The following is a 23195-nucleotide window of genomic DNA, read 5'->3' as shown; positions in this document are numbered from 1 at the left end:
TAGCCAGTGTGCAGTGAACCATAAGGAATACGTCATACTAAGAATTGTTAGAAGGAATATCATAAGGTCAGGTAGAGTATCCATACTTACCTGAAAATACTACTTTTCTGTTCAGTCATTCTAATATATTGTCTTAGTTGGTGTTCTCTTGCTGTGAAGAGGCACCATGACCAAGGCAACTCTTAGGAAAGAAAGCATTTCATTGGGGGTGTGCTTACATTCACAGATGGTTAGTCCATTAGCATGGGAGGGAGCATGGCAGCAGGCATGACAGGCATGGTGCTGGAAAAATATTTGAGTGTTACATCCTGATGCTCAGGGAGAGCAAAACACACTGGGCTTCCCACGGACTTTTGAAACCTCAAAGCCCACCCCTAGAGACACACTTCTTCCAACAAGGCCATAAGTTCCAATCCTTCTAGTCCTTTCAAATAGAGCCACTCCCTGGTGACTAAGCATTCGAGTATATGAGCCTATGGGGCCATTTTTACTCAGGCCACTACAAATACCTAGATTTTTAAAAATATTTTTAGATTTATCATATTTTATGTATATTAATGTTTTCCTGCATATATATATGTGTGTGTGAGTGTGTGTGTGTATGTGTGTGTGTGTGTGTGTGTGCATAACATGCATGAAGTACCTATGTAGTCTAGAAGACGGCATTGGATCCTGTGGAACTAGAGTTAGAAACAGTTATAACCTGCCATGTGGGTTCTGGGAATGGAACCTGGGTCTTTTAGAAGAACAGTCTCTTAACAGTGCTCTTAACTTCTGAGCTATCACTCCAACCCTAGTAGATCTAAATATACCTAGTATGTCTAATGCTATACCTAATAGGATACCTAAATATACCCTAGTATGTCTACATTCTTTTAACAACTCATTTAAAATGATGAAATGTTGAGTCTAAAGTAATCTATGAGAAGATTTGTTTCTTTCATAGGACAAACAACATATTCTTTGGCCTAAAAGAGCAGATTGTACAGACAGCTATCCCAGAGTTCCCCTTGGTGGAGAATTGCCAACATACTTTCTGCCTCCGGAGAACAAAGGACTCAGGCAAGTGCAGATGGACTTGGCAAAGCACCTGACTCTGCATGATTGTCTTCTGGCGGTTCTCTGCGAGCACCAGCCTTGGACTTGAAAGGTTAAGTCTTTGTCTTGAACTCACCCAAACTTTGAAAATATGAATCTTGTTCCTTTTTCTTGTGCCAGGATCCACGAACTGACCAGTGATGATTATTCTTCAGAAGAGGAGGCCCAAACCCCTGACTGTTCCATAACTGACTACAGAAAAAGCCACACTCTGTCCTACTTAGTCAAAGAATTAGAGGTCCGCATGGATCTGAAAGCCAAAATACCCGATGACCATGCACGCAAAGTAAGGCTCACTTAGGCTGCTGTTTCTTGCCGTCCATTCTGGGTGACTTCAGAAGCCTCTTAAATGGAACAGAAACTTGACAGAAGGGGCTGGTTTTCAGTCTGAGAAGCTAAAGTAGCATAAGAATTGACAAGGTGACTGAGATGTCAGCCATGCTTCTCATCAACACAGCATCAGGAGATGCTCCGTGGGCATCAGTGTATGGAGTCCAGCTAGGCACTGGCCGTGCCTCTGGCCCAGAGAGTTCTGTCTAAAGGAGGCCATCCTGACTGCTTCAGTTTAGCTCTGCACCCTCTGAGCCTCCACAGGCTTATATAGTTAGACCCTGAAAGTTCTCCTGCGCTGGCCTCGTCAGCCTTGCTTTGGCTCTATGTGAGATCCTTAGGAGTCTATCAGTTAGATAGCCTCCCATGAAATTAGAAGTAAATTCTACTGATACTATTTCCTTTAGTTCCTATTAGTTGTATATGACCAAGAGTACTTTATCAATATAGATGACTAGATATGTACTCCAGAGATAATATGTAAACTACCATATTTTTTAACAAATATAACTATTCTAAAACTACAAAGGAAATAATAATTATCTTTTTATAGGAAAACAGACCATGGCAACTAATATTTCTGTTGTTGTTATTTTAAACTGAGTATGGTGACTACTTAGATTTAGTTCCCATTCACTAAAGCAGGAAAATGCTCATTTCCCAGGTACTGTTGTGGGCTCTTAGAACACAGAGATGATTAAGGCACGACTTTTCTTTAGAGTTGCGTACAGTTACACAAACACTACAGAAGATAAAGTAGCTGAATTGAGGGCTGGTGCTTTCCAGCTTGGGAAGAGTGCAGGGTGTTAGTATATCCAATATTACATGTTATTGATTCTGGATGGGGGGTATATTACTGGAAAGACAGACAGACAGACAGACAGAAGAAAGAGAGAGAATGTGTGTGCGTCTTTTAATTTTTATAGTTGAAGAAAACTAGAGCATATATGTGAACCAGTGTGTACTTGTTAGTGTGTTAATTAATATACTCATAATGTATGTATGATTATACATGAGTAATGGTTCTTAGGGATATTGAGATGCCTCAGTGGGTTAAATGTTTGCCACAGAAGCATGGGGACCTGAGTTCAGATTCCTGGACCTGTGTAAAAAAGCTGAACAAGGTAGTGAGTGTTTATAATCTCCCATTTGCTAAGGATGGGAGGAGGCCGGAGGATGACTGGCACTTACTGGCCAGCTGGTCCAGCCAATCAGTAACTTCCAAGTTCAGTGAGAGACTGTGTTTCAAAAATTAAAGGAGTGACAGAGGAGACACCCAGCATCAACTTCTGCCTTCTATATGTCGTATACACGTATGTGTACACAGGAACACACACAAACAAAACACATACATGCACAAAAAACAATTCTGAGGCACTCATGTAAGGACTGCATTATAGAGAATCTTCTAAGCATCTTCCTTGTTATTTTCAGTTGAGTCATTATTTCTTTTGATATTTTCAGATTTTACTTTCCCGTATAAAAAACTATACTATTCCAGAAGAAGAAATTGGGTCTTTCTTGTTTCATGCTATTAACAAGGTAAGTCATTTGTTTGGGACCTCTAAATCTTAAATCCTTACTAAGTATAATTAAGGTTTTTAATGTGTTTGTTAAAGATTCTGTTGAGAACCAGTACTCTGCTTTTTACCTACTGGAACTACTTTATATGTTTTCAGCCAAACGCTCCTGTCTGGCTCATTCTGAATGAAGCAGGCCTGTACTGGAGAGCTGTAGGAAACAGCACTTTTGCTATCGCCTGCCTTCAGAGGGCTTTGAATTTAGCTCCAGTTCAATACCAGGACATTCCTCTTGTCAACCTGGCCAACCTTTTGATTCATTACGGCCTTCATCTTGATGCTACGAAGTTGCTCCTGCAAGCACTGGTCGTCAACAGCTCCGAGGTGAGGCACTCTGCTCACCTTCTCACAGTCGTGTGCTGCTGTGGGAATAGGTTGGCTGTACAGTGTGCTTTGATTCTGTCTAGGAGGGATATAAAAATGTCATATTTGCTTTTAAGAGTAGAATTTGCATACTTCAAGAAAAAATATTTTATTTTGATTATGTGCATATTTTGAGACAGCATCAGGCTTTATAGCCAGAGCTCCCCTCAGTTCGTAATTCTCCTACTTCGGACTCCTGACCTAAGATTACATGCATATACCACCGTGCTAGCTCTTTTCAAATTTGAATGAGTAAAGCTGACAATTCTCATTTCTCTTTTTTAAAACTTACATGGAAATAGAAATTGTATAGCTATGAAAATCTGTTGTCACTTTCTGTGTCCGCCTGCAAAGCTGGCTCTCACTCTCCCACTCATTACTGAATGCATCATGCTCAGTATTATATTATTTTATAGTTGTAAGAGATACCCAACTAAATTGCTCTAACCAAACACAATCCTTTAAAAGAGATGGGTATGAATAGCTTAGGTTTCTTTAAGGTATCATAAAAATAAATTTTAAATATAATAAAATGTTGCCCAGCAAACACAGTGCAGTGAGACCAGAGGATCTGCCTATACAGAGACGTGTGAGGCAGGCATGCCTGTGGAAGGCCCAGTGCAGCTGCTGGCTGTGGTGCTTCCTGTGTTCACTTACTGCTGCTACAGCTAAGGCAGCTGAGAAAGGAAGAGCTGAGCTCTCAGAGATGCTCGTCTTTCTGTATTTACAGTGTAGTTACATTTAGTTGTGAAGTGCTATGGCACTGCTACAAGATAAAAAGAGAAGTCAGTAAGTTGGGATGAAGGTAGCAGAAGCCAAAACATACCATAACCAACACCCCCTCCCAAGCTGTCAGCATCTGGAAGTGCTGACCCAGAACCAGGAAGTCTGTGCAAGCATTTCATAGTGATCTTGAAGAGCTTACTACATGTAAAAAGCTACTACTATATCGTTTTAAGACCATTAATTTAAATGGTTATATAGTCCATAGATTGTCATGCCATGACTTACTCTTTAAGTAAGGTAGCTGACATACTTAGTAACTATTGTCAATAATGGTTTTTACCAGAGCCTTTTCTATATTACAATTATGTTAGCACTAAAAATAGTAAGTCAATGAAATAGTAAATATTTTGATAGCTCTGGTACCTTTCCCAGCCAGACAGTCCAGCAAAAAGTTTGGGCCGGGATGTAAGCAAGAGCTGCAGACCGTCCCTGCTCCTGGTCTTCACCTTAGTTGTACACTTCATTTGTTTTCCTTCACTGGATTCTTTTAATTAGATCTAGACAACATTCAGTGTTTTACAAAAGTACCACCAAATCAAGCAAATGCTTTACAACAATACAACAAAATCATCAAATAGTTGATTTTATCAGCAGAATAGCCTTAAGAGATAGACTTTTCTCCCTTGATAGATGAGTTAAGTACACACAGACTAAAAGGCATCAGAACTTACCACTTAGATTGGACTTGAGGACACTGACTGTAAAGCTCAGTCTTAACCATAGTATAGTGCCCCTGAGCTAACATTCATAAAACTGGTTTGTGTATTTTAAAATGCAACTTCTTTGTTTTAACATTTCTTAGTCTTTTATTTAAAAAAATGTTTGGTTTTCTAAGATGATCTCACTATGGTAGTTCAAACTGGCCTCAAAGCTCTTGATGGTCTCTCAAGTGCTGGGATCACAGGCATGCACCACATGTCCAGTTAAGGAACATGAACTAATACTAGATTAAGTAAAAGAAGCTACAAAAATGTATTTTATATGTACATGTTAAAGAAGTCACTGTTTGATTCCATTCCTATGAACTTTGTAAAGAGCACAGTTAATGTGTGATGATAGAAGTCACACTATGTCGACTATGGCTGTTTTGGAGATAGGATTGGGAACCTCTGGGCTACTGCAAACATTTTAATTGTCTTATACATGGGGTCGAGTAGCACTTACAAGAATATATTCATATGTAAAAATTCACTGAGTTACATACTTAAAACTAGTTACAAGTTTTAGTGTTTTTTAATCTTTATAATGGCTGGTGTAAATAAAACGAGCAAGTTAGCAGTAACCTTTACAGAGCAACCTAAGAAGAGCTAAAAGAAGTGTATACTGTAAAGGCTTTATGCTTCTAAAAAACCAGCGGTTCATTTACATTCTGCTGATTTCTTTTTTCTCTTCTTTTCAGCCCCTAACCTTTTTGAGCCTGGGAAATGCTTACCTGGCTCTGAAGAATGTCAGCGGGGCCCTTCAAGCCTTCAGACAGGCCTTGAAATTAACTACCAAGTGCCCAGAGTGTGAGAGCAGCCTGAAGCTGATCCGCTGCATGCAGTTTTACCCTTTTCTATACAACATCACCTCGTCTGCTTGTAGTGGTAAGCGCCTGATAAATGCCAGGGACTCGACCATGTTGCTGTCGTGATCAAAATAACACAAAGATGGTTTTAGGAACTTCCTCCAGGGTTTTAAAAAGCTAATCCTAGCTGTATAGCAAAGAAATTCATTCATTAATTACTGGAAATGCTTTAGTAGTTAAGGTTTATTTCCAGACCTTAGCTAAGAAATACTGACTAATGTATACAGTGGGATTGTATTTTCCAGAATTTATGTGTGTTCTCTCCTGTAAATTTCTGTTTAGCCCTGACTGATATTCATGGTAAAGAAAATTCATGAAGCCGTATGTATCATGAGCACAGTTCTCCATACTTATCCCTGAAAACAGCTCCTTGCCTTTCAGAGGAGAGGCTCACCTTTCCTGTACCTTTACAGTAGTGATGCTACATCACAGGTGTCCTTTGTCTTGATGTGGAACTTCCTCGGTAGAGCTAGTATGAAACTTAAAAGTCACATGAAGTCTAGTAACCTTCACTTAAAGGAAAGGATTGTCTGTTTCACATTCTGCCTTTGAAAAACAGCCTCTGGGGAGATGGGGGAAGGCACAGATCTTCAGCACCCAGCCAACATTAGGTAAAGCAACAGTTTTCACTCCATTGATTGTGCAGATTATAGATTTAGGCAGAGGACTGACATTCTAATTCCTTCAATAGTGGTATTAAAAACTGAGCACATCTGATACCCAGTTGATATGGCTTGACTTATGATTTATAATAGACTGGTTTCCTGGTTCACTTTACCAGACGGCCTCAGGATTTTGATGGAATTAGAAATAAATGTACTAGCACTGTTAAATACCAAAGTCTCTCAGAACCATAAGATAGGTCAGATGCCTGTCAGCATTGGGCATAATGAATTAGAGTTCTCATAAATACTGAAGCCCTGGATAGTATTTAGTAAGGAATAGTCAAGTGGCCAGCACTAGAACTACACAGATTCTTGCCTGACCATTCTTTGTCATACTTTCTGATCCCAGAAAAAGTAACATAGCCTTACCTATACAGTGAACGAGAATAAAAACTGTCACATACTTGCCAAGAAAACTAAGTGAGGTATTTATCATAGAGTGGGTAACTGGATACAAATAAGCCTTTAGAAATTCATAGTAGGGCCAGTGACATGGCTCAGCAGGGAAAAGCATGTGCTGCCAAGCCTGAATTCAATCGTCTGAACCCACACGGGGGAAGAAGAGAACCAGCTCCTCAAATTGTCCTTTAACTTCCACGTGTGTGACTGGGCATGCGCATGCGCACACACATTCAATTATGCACATGCATACACTAAATGAAAATGAAATTTTAAAGAAATTTATTGTAAATACAAAGTATTCAGAGCTTTCAAAGCACAAGCCTTGTTCTTACTCTTACTTCATGCTAGAAAATGTGGTCTGTGACTATTGCTAGTTACCCAAGAAGAGCCTCATTCTTCTTACTAAGGGTCTCTTATTAGAGAAACTCGTGTCCTTTTGTTCTTCTCTCTTGCCTCTCTTAAAACTCTGATTCCTGGAGGTCACATAGTAGTGACCTTTTTCTAAACACTGTTCTCCTTGTAACATTGCATATTTGTGCTCAGTGTTGTTGTTGTTTTGTTTTGTTTCTTGCACTTTCTTACTTCCTGTGTCACTCCTGTCAGCAGAAAGGATTTAGTTGTGATGAACACGCCCCTGAGACCTAACTGGTTCAGGAACAAATACCGTGAGATAGATCTCCATCAGCTGTGGAGCATCTGCTGGTGAAGGGTATCTCAGTTCCATCCTTGGGTCCACTCTAACTAGGAAAGAAAACAACTTAGCTTGGAAGATGAACAATTATTGTTCTTTCAGAGAGAACTCATCAGCAAAACTTGGACAAGATTCAGTTTTTACCCATAAGTAACTAGCTGCATAAACCATGAAGCCTCTGCTCCGCTTGGTTCCATCACCAGACCAGGCTCTCCTGCCAGTCCGTCATCTCCTGAGATGGTGATGCAAATGCGACAGTGTCTACCCAGTAGCACCACCATAACGCTCCTAGGTATGAAGCTGTTACCTCATGGAGTGACAATTACCAATTTTTTCCTTGTCTTATTTTAACAGACCCATTTCAAGTATTTTATGAAGACTTAAAAGGTTGAATTTTTACATGTTTCTTATTATTTCTTTAAGAATTCTGTAAAATGCATCATGATTCTATCCACACACCCCCCCCAATTCTTCTCAGAGCCACTCTCTTCCCTTCCCAACAACTTTGTGCCCCCTCCCATATCGAGGCTGCCCACATATTCTCAGATGTGTGGATTTCCACTGGAGCATGGTTGTCTTTTCAGAGGTCACACTCTTAGAGCTGATACTTTCTCTGTAGGCAGTTCTCTGGATAGGATGTACAATTTCATGCCCAATTCCTCTCTTGCTTGGTTTCAGTCTGGTTTAGGCTGGCACAACCACTGGGAGTTAAGATGTGTAGCTGGCCTGCTGTGTCCAGAAGACACTGTTTTCTTGTAGTCTTCTACTATCTCTGACTCTTACTCTTTCCACTCCCCTTCCACGATGATCCCTGAGCCTTTGAAGAGGAGAATACATTATATGTATTCACTTAGGACTGGACATTCTGGATTCTCTTATTCTTTGTTCCTTGGCCAGTTGAAGGTCACTGTGTTAGTCATTACCTATTGTAAACAGAAGCTTCTCTAATGAGTGTTGAGAGATGCTTTGATATATGAGAACAATGATAAGCCATTAGGAGATATTTAATATTTGCATTTAGCAGGGTAATAGTAGTAGATTTTTTCCTAGGGCTATGATCTGTCTAATCATACGGATTTTGGGGTTTGGGGGTTTTTGTGTTCTGGTGGGGTTTTTGGCCCAGGAGTGGTGCCAGGTATGGGTTTCATCTTGTAGTTCAGGCCTTAAATTCAATCAGAAGGGGTTGGTTATTCCCACAGCATTCATGGCACTGCTGCATCAATGGGTGTGTCTTACGAGGTTGACAGCTTAGTAAGATTGATGACTGCTTTCCTCCTCTGGATACATGTATAGCACCTTCCAGCACTACTCAAGCTAGGCAATAGGGATAATGCTTCCAGGTCAGTACTGTTCTATGACCAAAGTATGTAGTATACAGGCTTACCATTGATGCACCAAGATAACTTGTTTACCTAAAAATATTACACCAGATTGTAGAAGTTATGAATAAATAGTCTACAGAATAAGTCATAAACAAATATCAGTGTATATTATAATTTTAGACAAGTTTCTATATAATATGTGTTTGATAGCCTTTACAGCAATTTTCAAATCATGTTTATGAACTTCGGTTGCTTGCTACGTACAAATGAATTACATTATATTCTTTTTATAGCATTTCTGTATCACATGTGTTTACAGAAACATCTCTTTTATAATGCTTTGTTCTCTGAGGTTTTAGTCTGTTTTCTGCATCAGGAATTTCTGTAGATTTATGGCTTGCTGCACACAGTGTTCTATAATTTAGATTTTAAGAAGGAAATGTTGCATGTTGCTGCTTCCTGCAGACTCTATAGCTTATACCACATGAGAACTTGTACTTCACCAGTTTCTTCACAAGAATTGCTGGGGAAGAAAGTGTTTATTTTTTAAGGTATTTTTATAGATCCAGTTTGGGGAGAACTTCAGTATATAGTTAGGCCATCCATTTATTTCCCCAAAATAATTTAAAAAATTTTAAGGACCATGGTTATGATTACCAGATAATTCTTTTGACATATATCTGTGTGATAAGGGAAGAATAAGAAAAAGGTTGTAAGCCTGTGTCTAGAAACAAAAGCTATGATTTGCCCAAGTCAAACATCAGTCAGTAAATGTAGCATTAACCCATACTTTACTCTCAACATACTATAAACCATCCCCACTGCCATGGTGAGAGAGTTCATGTTTGTAGATTCTTGTGACATTTAATGAAAGTAGTGTAATTGTTGTATTTTCAGTATCATCTCTTAAAAGGAGTGTGTGCTTACAAAAAAGTATGACTCTCACTAGATTATGGGAACAGCAGTAACTACCCTACAAGCACATGCTCTTTTCATTTGGATGCTACCTTGATATTTCAGGGTCTCGTTCATTAGTTTGCTGCACCTGAGTAACCTTGGATTTTGTACAGAAACTAGAGACTGTACTTGTATCAAGTCCACAAACAGTGCTGTTCTCAGCACTTAGATTCTATAGGTAAAATCTTTATCTCTGGGGCAGGCAAGATGGCTCAGTGGGCAAAGGACGTTGTCAGGCCTGATGATCCTACTTAGATTCCCCAAGACCCACATGGTAGGAGGGAACCAACTCCCAAAGTTGTCCTGACCTCTACACACATGTATCTAACACACACACACACACACACACACACACACACACACACAAAGCAGGGGGTGGGGGGGGAGCAATTATATCTTCTTAAAACAGTTTTATCTTTTAGGATACCGTCCAACAGATTGTGATGGCCAGTGCTTTATATCTCATGCTGTGAAAGACAATGAATATGTGCATGCCAACTAGTTTTATGTCAGCTTGGCACAAACTCAGGTCATTTGGGGAGAGGAACTCTCAACTGAGAAAATGTCTCTATAAGATCCAGGTATGAACAAATAGGTAGGGCATTTTCTTAATTAGTGGTTAATGTGGGAGGGCCCAACCCCTTGTGAGTGGTGCCACCCTTGGACTAGTGATACTGGAAGCAGGAACAACCCTGTGGAAAAGCCAGTAATCACCACTCCTCCATGGCCTTTGTATCAGCTCCTGCCTTCAGGTTCCTGCCTTATGTTCCTGTCCTAACATCCCTGCATGATGGACTACAAGCTGTAAGATGAAATCAGCTGCTTCCTCCTGAACTTGCTTTTGATCATGATATTTTATCTCAGCAATAGAACCCATAACTAAGACAATGTGTAAATACTTCCTAGCTGTTTAGTCTTAAGTGGGCTCTTGCTTTATAGCTCAGTCTGCATTTAAACTTGGATGCTTCTGCCTTAGCCTACTGAGGGCTGGGTTACAGGAATGCACTACCATGCCCAGCCCTCTTCTTGAACTAGAATGATAATCTTTTGTCCTATATGTATTTTTTTTTCATTTGAGGAATAAGCCTACTCACCCTTTTTTTTTTTTTTTTGCAAGCTCTTTCCACAACTATTCCTTCTATTAGTATAGATTACAACCTGGGTTGGGAGTACAGAGTAATAAAGTACCTTTGTACAATGTAGAAGGCTCTGGGGCGAGGCCTCAGCAAAAAGAAGTGGGGAAACAGAGTTGCAGCCAAATAATACCTAAGGAAAGTTGAACCTAAGGAAAGTTGAGCCCTCCACCACTCACGCGAACACACGCACGCACGCACGCGCACACACACATCAACCAGTTCTGGGAATTCAAGCATGTCGTCATGTGTGCCCAGCAAGTATTACATAACTGAGGTGTTTCCTCAGCAGTGATGGTGAAAATCGTCTCTTTTATAATTTTGATTTGATTATTTATTTGTTATTGTGTATGCATAGAATGTAGTAGGTGGGGACACATGTACCATGTCACATATGTGAGGTCCAAATGACAACTTTGTGGAGTTGATTCTCCTTCCATCTTACATGAATTCTAGGGATCAGACTCGGGTCACTAGGGTTGCATGTCAAGTATCTTTACCCAGAATCATCTCACTAACCTATGGATATAATCTTTAAGCAACAAAGTAGCATTTGATTTCTTCCATCTAAATAACTTACACATGGCTTTTTTATTTATTCAACAAATACTGTGTGCCAGGCAATATTCTAGGAACTAGAAAGTAAAGAAAAAAACCTTCATCTCTTATGAAGTTACATTCTACTACCAAGAAGTGGAGGGCAGATGGTAAGTGTAAGTACCTAGTATAGGAGTGCCACTGTAGAAACAGCACAAGTGTGTCAGCGACATCCCATTGAAGAAATGACATTTTAGCAAAGACTTAGAGGTAGTTATAGACTCTGGGACATAGCAGTATGCCGCACTGGGGGTTTTAGACAGAGAAACAAGTCAGTGCAAAGGCCTGGGAGAGAATGGACAGTGTGTAAGCAGATGTGGTTGAGTAGAAGTGGAGGGAGGATAAGAGCTGCATGTCTATTTCATGATAGGTTGTTTTAATAATTGGGGCTTTTATTCCAAAAGAAAGATATTTGGAAGGTTTTGAACAGGAATAAAGTGATTGAATTTACATTTTAACAGGATTCTTCTGCAAAGAATAGACTGTACTGTGGTGGAGTAAGGGTAGAGGCAAGAAGAGCAGTTAGGATGATACTTCCAAAGTAGCCGTGAGACAGGCTGGGAGACGGCTCAGACAGTAACTGCTTGCTGCATAAGCATGAGGCCCTGAGTCCAGATCTTGAGCCCCCATATAAAAGCCAAGTGTGATGGTACATCCCTGCAACCCTGGCACTGGTGGGGTTTGAGGTGGAATGGTTGGAGCAGAGGTAGCTGGATCCCAGAGGTTTACTTACTAGCCAACCTAGTGGTCAGTAAGCTCCATGTTCAGTGAGACCTTTCTCAAAAAGTAAATGGAAGGGTTAGAGGCAGTCTCCCATTGTTAGCCTCTATTTTCACCTGTACGTACATGCAAGCACAGGACACACACACACACACACACACACACTCGAATGTTAGCTTGAGTCAGGCACATGGGAGAAATGATCTTGTTTAGGATAAAGCAGGGTAAACATCCCTCAAAAGGGTTCTGGAGAATGACAGGACAAGGAAGGCAGCCCAGAGCAGCAGCCTGACAGAGGAGGAAGGGGGCGCAATGAGCAGGCTGAGGGAAGAAAGCTGTGGCCCCGAACTGTCAAGTAGAAGTGGTGACAGTTGGCTGTATGAATATTATCATAGTCAGGGAAGGACTGGCTGGAACTATGATTGTGAGACATAGGCACATGGGTATTGGTTTGTTTCTGTGTTTTTGTTTGTTTGTTTTTTGTCTTTTGAATCATGGGCTTGGATGGAAGTACCTGAGTAACTCATACAGAATGTAGATGTATCAACAGTTAATTAATAGGGCATTTTAGTGTACATGTAGAGGCTGGAAAGAGACAGAACTGTAAAGGAAGAGACAGGAAGGTAGGGTAAAGTGCAGGCAAGTATTTATCCACGAGTCAGAAGTGTTTAAAAGAGCAAACAAGAGAATCATTGTTACTCCCAGTAGTTACATCCTGGGGTACTGAGTTAGGTGAAGACAGAATAAATCCTGGATTAGACATGTTAGAAATCTTTTAAAACCTCACAGGAAATGTGGTTTGAAGGTGGTGAGAAAATGGAAATGGCAAGCTTTATTGGAGAACGGAACAGTGGGGTGTAGTTGAGATTGACAGTGTTTACATTGGTTTTTATCTTTATAAAACTAGAATGTATTGCAGCATATTTACCTAAAAATGATCTAATAAAGGGGAAGAAATAAAAATGCAGAAAGAGCTCATTGTATCTCACAATACAGAGTTCTTTGGAAGAGGGCCGGGAGCTGTGGAAGGAGGGCAGAAGGTTAAGAGACCCGAGACACGGAGGTAGGAGTTCTCTCTAGCTTGGGGGCAGGGGTATTATACAAATAAACACACACACACCCCCCTCGAGTGTGCTTGAAGATTTAGTGGTAGAATTGTTGGCTGCTTCCTAGCAAAATAAGAGTTGATCTGCCAGAGCAGAGTGAAAAGGGCTCAGAGTGGCAGGGATTCCATGAGGGAAGAGGGGCTGGAAACTTGTTTACAATGAGAATTGACTAGAGAGATTTCTAACTGTGCCAAGTAGATAGATGTCCATGTCACCAATCAAAAAGGAAGCTCAGAGAAGAAGTGGCATGTGCATTGGTATTGTGCTGTTGTAACATGTTCACTGCAGCCCACACTCATTTAGTGCCTCAGGTTTCCTCAGGGTGGGCGTGAGGGATATGCAGGTATTAAGGAAAATTCCAGGAACAGTCTCCAAAATGCTAACATCTAAAAAGCTGAGGCACTGAGTGAGAAAACCAAGGTATCAAGCCAAGGAGTGGGTTCTGCAGTTCTGAGAGGACAGAGTTTGAGAAGGAAAGATCAATAGTCATGTGGCCTGTATTGGTTTCCACAGTACGGCACAGATATCCCGAGAGGTAAGTAGATTTGTGGCAGGCTTGCCACAATCTTGATGGGAATTGCTAACAGAGAGCAAGGGCAGCCAATAGCTGGCATGCAGACATTTCAGAGGCACTTCCTGGAGGCAGCCAGGCTGGGTGGCACTGCAGCTTTGCCACTCATGTATAGATACAAGTTTGTGTTGTCAGAATGACAGAAGACATGGGGTACACAAACAGCTGTCACCATTAGGGGTCCTGTCCCAAGTCTCTAAAGGGATGTAAGGTTAGGGAGAACTAAATGAGGTTTCCATTAGAGCTCCTCCTTTCTGCATCATATATATTATGACAGGTGACGCTAGTCAGAACGTTGTATTTAGACAAGATCTTTGTTTGTATATGGGCTCCACTCTGCACCAGGAACTTTGGTGATTTCCTGAACTCACAGCACAAAGTACTAAGTAACTGTACAGAGCAAGAGCAAGAAGCAAGGTGAGCAGCAGGATGAGCAGGCTGCAGGGCAAGCGGGCTGCAGGATGAGCAGGCCTGTGTCCTCCTGAAACTCTAAACCGATGCAGCACTTACACCTAAGTCTCCTGGCTTCTACTTCTGTGCACTCATGGGTTAAGTTAGACAAGTTCACTGGGTTTTGATTCACTTTAAATTTCAGTTTTCATTCACCCTAGGGGTTTTAACTAAGCCTATGTGCTGTTAAAGTTTCTTAGTTTGCTTTCTAGTGGTGTAATAAGAACATAACTAAAAGCAGCTTGTGGGAAAGCTTTTTCTCACTTACATGTCCTGATCACTGTCTCTAATGGAGGGAAGTCGGGGCAGGAAGTCAGTGAGGCACCTGGAGGCAAGAACCCAGCAGAGACCACCGAGGAGTTTGCTTACTGACTTGCTCTCCCTGGTTTTCTTAGCTTGCTTTTTTACTCAACACAGGACCACCACCTCACCCTCCCATACCAAGTAGTAATCAAGAAATTACCCTACAGGCTTGCCTATAGGCAGTCTGTGCAGGCATTTTTTTCAATAAGGGTTGCCTCTTCACAGATAACTCTAGCCTGTGACAACACTGATAAAATATCTAACCAGGACTTAAAGCTGTGTTCTGACAGAGTGACAGCTATGTGAATCTTCCCTTTCAGAAACACACACATTACATATAGAAATGCAGTATCCATCCCTCACTGCTAGGGGGCTCTTTAGCCTTTTTTTTTTTTTTTTTAAGTGATTTGTGCCTTTGGTGATATTTTTAAAAGACAACTTAAATGAATTCCCACTTTAGAGACATTTTTAAAATCTGAGTGCCATGTACTTAAACCCTGGTTTGATCATTGGATGATGTCTACTAAGTTCCATGGTCTGTTGGGAATGAAATATTGAGTCTGTTAGGAAAAGAAATGGATGAGATTTTCAAAATCAGAAGCCAAAGGACTGTGTCCTGTGGGGTGTTCTGTCCGTGTAAGTTTGGATGTGTGTCCCTTCTTTGTCAGTGCCGATACTCAGCTCTAGTGCTCCCTGAGTAGGACAGCAGCTTACAGAGTGGAAGTAAGATACTACAAATCCAGTTAGGATGCACACTGGCTGTTGGTATCCAAGTAGATAGGCATGCCCGAATCCAAAGCCTGTCTATCTTCACAAGCAAATTCAAAGCCTACATCATGGCACCAGAGTGGGATCTGCAGGAAAGGAGATGGAGAACTTTGTTACAAAACCTACAGAGATGTGCTCTACTCTATTATAGAAGAACTTAAGTGGACTTTTAAACTTTAATATGGACAGAGAGGTGACCTAGTAGTAAACACACATGCTATCAAACCTGATGACCAGAGTTTCATCACCAGGACTTATATGATGGAAGGAAAAAAATAGACTCCCAAAAGTTGTCTCCTGACCACACATGCACACACACACACACACATGTGTGCGCGCACACACACACTGCATAGTAATGAGATTCCTGGTGTTCATATTTGTGTCCTATGAGGAATCACTAGACCCAAGGCCTGAACAGTTATAAAATTACTAAATCTCAAGTTCTTATTTTAAGATGCTTATCCTTAAAATGTACTAAACTCAAGAAATTCAAGACAATTTACTGAACCCCAGAAAGTAAAGCCCAGTTTGCATTTGATGGTCGTGAACCACATCCTTGCTGTAGGAGAAAGGGCCAGCCTGCTGCTCTCAACCAGGAACCTCTGTTGGTGACCCCTGTCCCTGTTCATGCTGCTGCACTTGTATTGGAAGTTCAGGAACAGGATGGTTTGTTGTTTACTTTCCTCAGTCTCAGCTGATGACTCCTAACATGAGTCAGGAGACAAGCCAGAGAATGGCCTTTGTTTTTATTGCCCCCGTCTGCACACTGTACTTCTTCTCTCGTGGCCTCTTCCACCTACTTCTTTTTATCTCTACTCTGGACTCCTCCAGATGCCTCTGGCTATTTTCTTCCTCATGTGTACAATGAAAACCTCCTTAACCACACCATGGAGTGGTCATGACAGTTTATACACTTCATGTCTGCTTTTTACAACGTTTAGAAACTAAACCAAATTCTGGCATATAATGAATACATTGTGTGTAGTCTCTACCTTCTTCAATGTGTATGTGCACATGTCCACTTCAAATTTCTAATTTTATGTACTTGCATGTCTGCTGTAACACCACAATCTTGCACCCTCATCCCACAAATCAACCTAAACAGCTTTGAAGGCCTACCTCTGCCCTGTGATTTACATGGTCCCTATTTTGTTTGTTTTGGTTTGATAATTGTTCCTGAGATGGTCTCACCCTGTAGCCCTGACTGACTATTCCAGGTCAAGATCCATTGCTTTGTAGACCAGTTCTGGCTTTGGACTGACAGAGATCCACCTGCCTTTCTCTACTAAGTGTGGGGGTCTATACCACTGTGCCCAGCTCTTGTCTGCTAAGTATATCTGATATTATAACCAGTCACTGTGGCCATGCTTCTTGAGAGCAGGAACTAAGCCTTCTCACCTCCATGGCCATCATGTCCTCTGTCCCTTCTGTGTTTGCTACACTTACTTGAGTAACAACTTATTACTCAAGGAAACTGGATAAACAATAGTAGCTATTGGTGACAATGGTAACGAGTAAATAAGTTGTTAGATCCCTGTTTATCCAGGGTGCTGTGTAGAAACCACGTCTCATATACATGTGTCAATAGAGTGGTTTTAAGTCTATAATTCCCGCCTTGGGAGAAAATAGAAAAAGAATAGTCTTGTGTCACTCGTCCATGATAAGCTAACAGATATTCTCTCAACCTGTTTCCATTATGTTTAATTTATATTGCAAACAAATATCTCTTTGGACTTAGATTCAGAATTAGTATGAATAAATCAGGAATCCTGAGGGATCAGCTGAGCTTAGTTCTTCCAATATTCTAGCTTGAAGAATAATTCCTCAAGTTAAAGTATGCCATATTTAAATTAAAAATAGTAATGGCTATGGTTAGTGGTTGACTTCCCCATATGGCTTCTGGATGGAAAGTCTTTTCAAAGTAAATTTTATTAAGAATTTAATGAGTGAATGCTACTACCTAGAGATATGATCTGGCCATGCGCAATTCTAAAGGCAGATATTGGACTTCATCACTGACTGGTTTCTAATAGCTGTGCTGTGTGTCATTCTGTCTCCACTGACACTGACTTTGCTTCCTTACTTGATCATTTAAGGAAAGGCCATGTGGCAGAATCAAGAGGCCATATTTACAGCCAATTCTTTGTTTTCTACTCTATGACAGTAGAGATCAATTCAACCCTAAACAAACAAACACTCGCCCATCTCCCCTTGGGATAGAATTCAGCACCAGAATGTGGAATATGATGAGCATACAGGGAGACACACATGCATACACACACTTAAACACACACACAGAGAGAGAGAGAGAGAGAGAGAGAGAGAGAGAGAGAGAGAGAGAGAAAGAGAGAAAGAGAGAAAGAGAGAGAGAGACAGACAGACAGACAGACAGACAGACAGACAGACATGCAGGGTCACTTGCTTTGATTCTATTTCTTTTTCCTTCCCTACTCTGTCCTAACTCATTCACCTCACTGGGAGGGAATCCCAGTGTCTGCCCATGATTGCCAATTTCAAGTGTCAAAGATAACTTCTTTCTCTCTGGCAGTGCATTTTTAAGGTCAGTCAGTATATAATCATTACTTTAAGTTCCTGTGAAGAATTTCACTGGGCAGTAATTGCTGAATAAGAGATCTAAGGAAGCATTCCTGCTGATAAAATCATTTCTTTTGTTTTCCTCCAAATAGAGAACAACAATAGGTGTGGGGCAACTTCATCAGTATCTCAGCTCCAGTCCTCAGCACCCACTCCTTGTGCTTCATGTGCTCCATGTGTTCTATGTGCTCTCTGTGCTCCCTGTGCTCTTTGTGCTCCCTGTGCTCCTTGTGCTCCATGTGCTCCCTGTGCTCCATGTGTTCCATGTGCTCCCTGTGCTCCTTGTGCTTCCTGTACTCCATGTGCTCCCTATGTTCCATGTGCTCCCTATGCTCCATGTGCTCCCTGTGCTCCCTGTGCTCCTTGTGCTTCATGTGCTCCATGTGCTTTATGTGCTCCCTGTGCTCCTTGTGCTCCATGTGCTCTTTGTGCTCCATGTGCTCCTTATGCTCCATGTGCTCCCTATGTTCCTTGTGCTTCCTGTGCTCCTTGTGCTTCCTGTGCTCCATGTGCTCCCTGTGCTCCATGTGCTCCCTATGCTCCTTGTGCTCCCTATGCTCCTTGTGCTCCCTATGCTCCTTGTGCTCCCTATGCTTCTTGTGCTCCCTGTGCTCCTTGTGCTCCCTGTGCTCCTTGTACTTCATGTGCTCCATGTGCTTTCTGTGCTCCATGTGCTCCCTATGCTCCATGTGCCCTCTGTGCTCCATGTGCTCCCTATGCTCCATGTGCTTTCTGTGCTCCATGTGCTCCCTATGCTCCATGTGCTTTCTGCGCTCCATGTGCTCCCAGATGCAACACTCTGAGTTCTTACTTCAGCAGTGGTTTTGTTAATGTTGTTTCCTGAGAGTCTCTGCAAAGAAGGACAGTAGCTTATCTCTTCATTCCAAAAAAAGAAACTTGACAAAAATAGATTGTTGATTTGTCCAAGTTTGTGTGCTAAGGCTTTAGCTAAGGCAAAACTTGATTTTCTAGCATGGAGTGTCCATCCTAATTTCTAAAAACTGAGGGTATCCAAAGGACTGTCAGCTATCACCTCTCCTAACACAAAGGCATCTGTTAGCAATAAGGATTCTTCCTTACGTCAGCAGTTCTCCATTAACTCTAACAATGAAGCCCAAAGTCCATAGTTAAAATTTCCTGGTAATATTTTCAGTCCTTTTATGTAAGAATAGTGAAGTTACTGAAAGCTGTGGTTTTCTTCAGGGAGTGATTAATTTTGTTACTTTTTTCTTAAAAGATTGTTTACAAAAGGAGTAAATAAGAAACAATGATACAGCTTTCTTTTAAAGCATTCCTGGGGTGTTTCTGTGATACCTGCTTATAAAACAAAATTTAGTTTTATAACTGCATAATTTTGAGTAGAAGGGTAAGTGGGAAAGACCCAAAAAAACCTATTGAGAGCATCTCATCTGTTAAAGGCATCTGTTGCCAATAAAGATAATGGACTTCCATTTTCCCCTCAAGTGCCGTATGTCTAACTGAACCTAGCGGAATCCTTCCTCTAAGTGACTTATCCACTTTTCTATGATCAACTTTGTCTTCAAATTCTAGCTCCCAACATTACCAGTCAGTTTAGTTATCGTGTCTTGAGAATTCACTGTGCTTGCAACCGGAGCGAGGTTTGTATGACGCTCTGATGCTTAGCAGTAACTTTGAGGGTGTTATTGGGCTTTACTGAGCTTCCTTCATGTGGTGTCTGCCCTTAGGGTTTGTGTTGCAAGGTGATGCACTCACTCTTACAGTATCCCTCAGAGACTACAGAGTCACTGTGAGGCTGACTTGGGGCTCAGAAATGGTGAGCAGTTGGAGCTGAATTGGTTGCTGTTTCTCCTCAAAGACTGGTAGGAGCTCTTCATCCAGCGTTACCCCTCACACACATACACACACACACACACACACACACACACACACAGACACACTGGTGTTACACCTGTACCTCAGTAACTTCTAGTAACCAGAAGGTTATACTAAGAGATTCTGCAATGGCCAAAGCTAAAAGACCTTTAAAAAAAATTTCATTCAGACCATGACTGCTTCTTGTACCTTTGTGACTTTTCACAGGGACATCACTAGTAACAACAGCAGCTTATCCTATGCTCACAATGGTCTCACTCTTAACATTTAATACAACACATGAGTGAAGCTGTACTCTTTTTAAACTCAGTTCACAGATGAGGGAACTGATACACAGAGGTATTGATAGTAACCTCCTGCTTTATAATACACTTCTGGAGACAGACTTTGCCCTCAGGAAATCTGCTTCCAGGCTGTGCTCCTGATCATAGTCATGCCAAAAGAAGCAACCCATCTTCTCCGTGACCCCAGCTGGAGTTACTTGGCTGAGAGTTCCAGAGTCTTGCTCCATAGCCTTGCCTTTCTTATACTGGCATTATATGTGTGGTAACACCGCCTCAGGTTTATCTTCACATGAAAATGGTAATTTTCATTAGGAAAAGGAAAATAATCTTCTAGGAATTTGGTGAATAAAATTAATGAGAAGAAAAGAGGTTCACCTAACTTTAGAAATAACAAGAGTGCCTTAAAACTTAATTTACTCTGAAAAACTATCCTCAAAATCAGTTGTGCCTGTTTCCCTCAAATGACTTAGACTTTGACAATGAGTACTGACTAGTTCTCTTTTCTACAACACCCTTCTAAGCTAGGTCACTATCAGTAATCCCACTGTACAGCAGATACTCCAGAGAAAAGGTGTTGAGTGCTGGAGCGCCCCCAGCAGTTCAGGAGCAGAAGTGCCCTCCTTGGAGTTGGGTGCTTTGCTGAGATTGCTCTACAGTTTCTTCTAAGAAAAAGGAAGAGTTAGAATTGAATTAAGTGCAAATGCTTTGTAAGCAAGTCCAGGGCATTACACATAGAAGAATGCTTGTCTTTCACCTGGGACCTTGTCAGCTAAACCATTTCATTTAAATCATGATGTTCTTTTTATAAATTATGGAATACATTTCAAGGTTAGTCTAAGCCATAGACTAACTAACATAGAGTATCTTCATTTTTACATCAGTACAAAGTAAATGCGGTGTATAGAAGACATTGTTGCTACTTTCTCTGCGTGTGTTTGCACGTGCACATGAGTGTCTATCTGTCTGTCTCTATTTCATCAGAGTCTTACTGTGTAACTCATGCTGGCCTCAAACTCATGACCTCCTGCTGCAGCATGCCTGTCTATCCTGGGTGTTGTTTTGTGATACTGGGCCCAATACTTTCTTATCTTTAATAAGAATATAATCTGCCAGGAAATTAAATTATGTTTTTCACGGCTTAGAGTAGAAGTGCACTGTGATCTGGAGATCACAGACTGTATCGCTTTCTAAAGCATTTCACTAACACTCCCCCACATCACTCACAGACAACTGAAAATGTAGGTTTAAAGTTAGGCAGCTTCACTTCTCAGTAACCCAGCTACTTGGACAAATCACAATTAGCTCAAAACCATTCTGTTTTTTTAACTAGTGACTAGTATTAATAATTCTTAATCTTTTTAAAGATTTTTTAAAAATTATGTGTGTATTGTGTTTGTGTGTGGATAGTGCCTAAGGAAGCCAGAGGCCTTAGATCCTCCTGGAGCAGGAGCTGCAGGTGGTTGTGAACCACTGGGCATGGTGCTGGGAGCTGAACTCAGGTCCTCTACAAGACAATTGTGTGCTCTTAACCACTGAGCCATCTCTCCAGCCCTGGAGTTCTTTATATTTAAAGCATTTGGTTTTCATTGAGCTGCTTTGATGCTTCAGACTGCTAAGAAGTGGCTCATTCAAAATAACCTCCTGCTCTTCCTTCCCTCCGCCATTCCTCTGGGAGATCCCGCCTGGGCGTGTGATGTGGAGGGAGAAAGGTCCTCAGCCTCACAGCTGTTGCTTCCCCCGTGCCCGGACTTGATGCTATTCCGGAAGACCAAGTGTAGCTTTGAGGCCTTTTGAAGATCATACCTTACAGGTGCCTCTGAGACGTTTTCTTACTGCAGACATTTAAGATTATGAAATATTTTTGCAATAGGAAAAAGGAAAGAGAAGCAAAATGATGTGAAGGGTAGCTCAGAAAACTGAGTAGGCCTCTGCTTTGATAATATTACAGTTTACACAACATAAGCAAGGTGAAATGACTTAGTTAGAGCCTTACTATTAGTATTTCCTCTCTGCTTTTAACTGCAGTGCTTATTTATATCCAAATCAAGGCTTGTCTCTGGAAGTATGAAGTTCTTCATAGTGCATTAAAGTCAGCTGAATGTGGAGATTGTCCATATTGCATTTTATATGGCATCATATATTTCAGTGTTGTTATAACATAGTTCTCTGTACTTAATTGTTCACACCAGATGGTGAGAACACAGATAGATATGACTTGGTGCCTTCTGTCCTCCATGGTGGAATATAGGGTGTTCATTCATGCCAGGTGGTGAGAACACAGCCAGATACCAGTTGGCACCCCTGCCTCCAGGGTAAAATGTAGGAAGTTCACACCAGGTGGTGAGAACCCAGGCAAATACCAGTTGGCACCCTCTGTCCTCCAGGGTGGAATGTAGGAAGAAAGTGGAGTTCCGACTGCCTATGGCTCACTCCCATGGACATATGTATGTGCACACACACTGTGTGAGGTTGGCTGTACTCCCTGTGGCCCAAACACAGAGAGAATTCCTGTTCCTTTGGCTCCACTGCACCTTCTTCTTTGCCTATGATGCTACCTTCTATCCTGTCTACTAGAAGGACTTCTGAGTAGAGGATGTTAGGTCTGGCACAAATTCCAGATTTACCACATAGCTTAGTTTGAATTATTATTTTCACAAAAAGGGTCAAGTGGAAGGATTAAAATCATAAAGCACTCCATCGATACTGGCACGTTTGCATGCAGTTCCCTTCACAGGCTGAGTGGATGCTTCGGAATTGAAGCTGTGGCTCTGAAAAGTGTTTTCTTGGAAGGACTTACTTGGCACACCATGCCGCCTCAGCATTGTTTGTCTTCTATGTGCTATCTTCCCAAGCTGCTTGTAAGTTTCTTGAAAACTCAAACTCTCAAAACCAACTCCCCAGCTTTGGCAGCATCTTTGCTGTACGTGAGAAGCATTGCAGTGGAAAATGACTCCCTCAGTCTGGAGTCATGCTTGACTGTCCTGGTAAAGAAAAGAAATGACGTACATCCTTAACCAAATGGTCATCTCTAATAAGAAATCTGTGGCCTT

The 23195-nt window shown here is 41.3% G+C and overlaps 1 protein-coding gene across 4 annotated transcripts in view; it reads left to right on the top strand.

Moving 5' to 3' along the window:
- Ttc17 (tetratricopeptide repeat domain 17) overlaps positions 1-23195 on the top strand; it is a 105371-nt gene that overhangs the window by 39587 nt on the left and 42589 nt on the right. For all 4 annotated transcript variants that reach the window (XM_034494753.2, XM_034494752.2, XM_034494757.2 and 1 more), the window contains exons 12-16: positions 947-1062; positions 1219-1384; positions 2893-2970; positions 3108-3332; positions 5557-5743. In XM_034494753.2, the coding sequence (XP_034350644.1) occupies positions 947-1062; positions 1219-1384; positions 2893-2970; positions 3108-3332; positions 5557-5743 (772 nt within the window). The remainder of the gene's footprint in view (positions 1-946; positions 1063-1218; positions 1385-2892; positions 2971-3107; positions 3333-5556; positions 5744-23195) is intronic.

The sequence above is a fragment of the Arvicanthis niloticus genome, chromosome 2 (assembly GCF_011762505.2).
Source record: "Arvicanthis niloticus isolate mArvNil1 chromosome 2, mArvNil1.pat.X, whole genome shotgun sequence".
Lineage (NCBI taxonomy): Eukaryota > Metazoa > Chordata > Mammalia > Rodentia > Muridae > Arvicanthis > Arvicanthis niloticus.
This window is presented reverse-complemented; position numbering and strand designations above follow the sequence as displayed.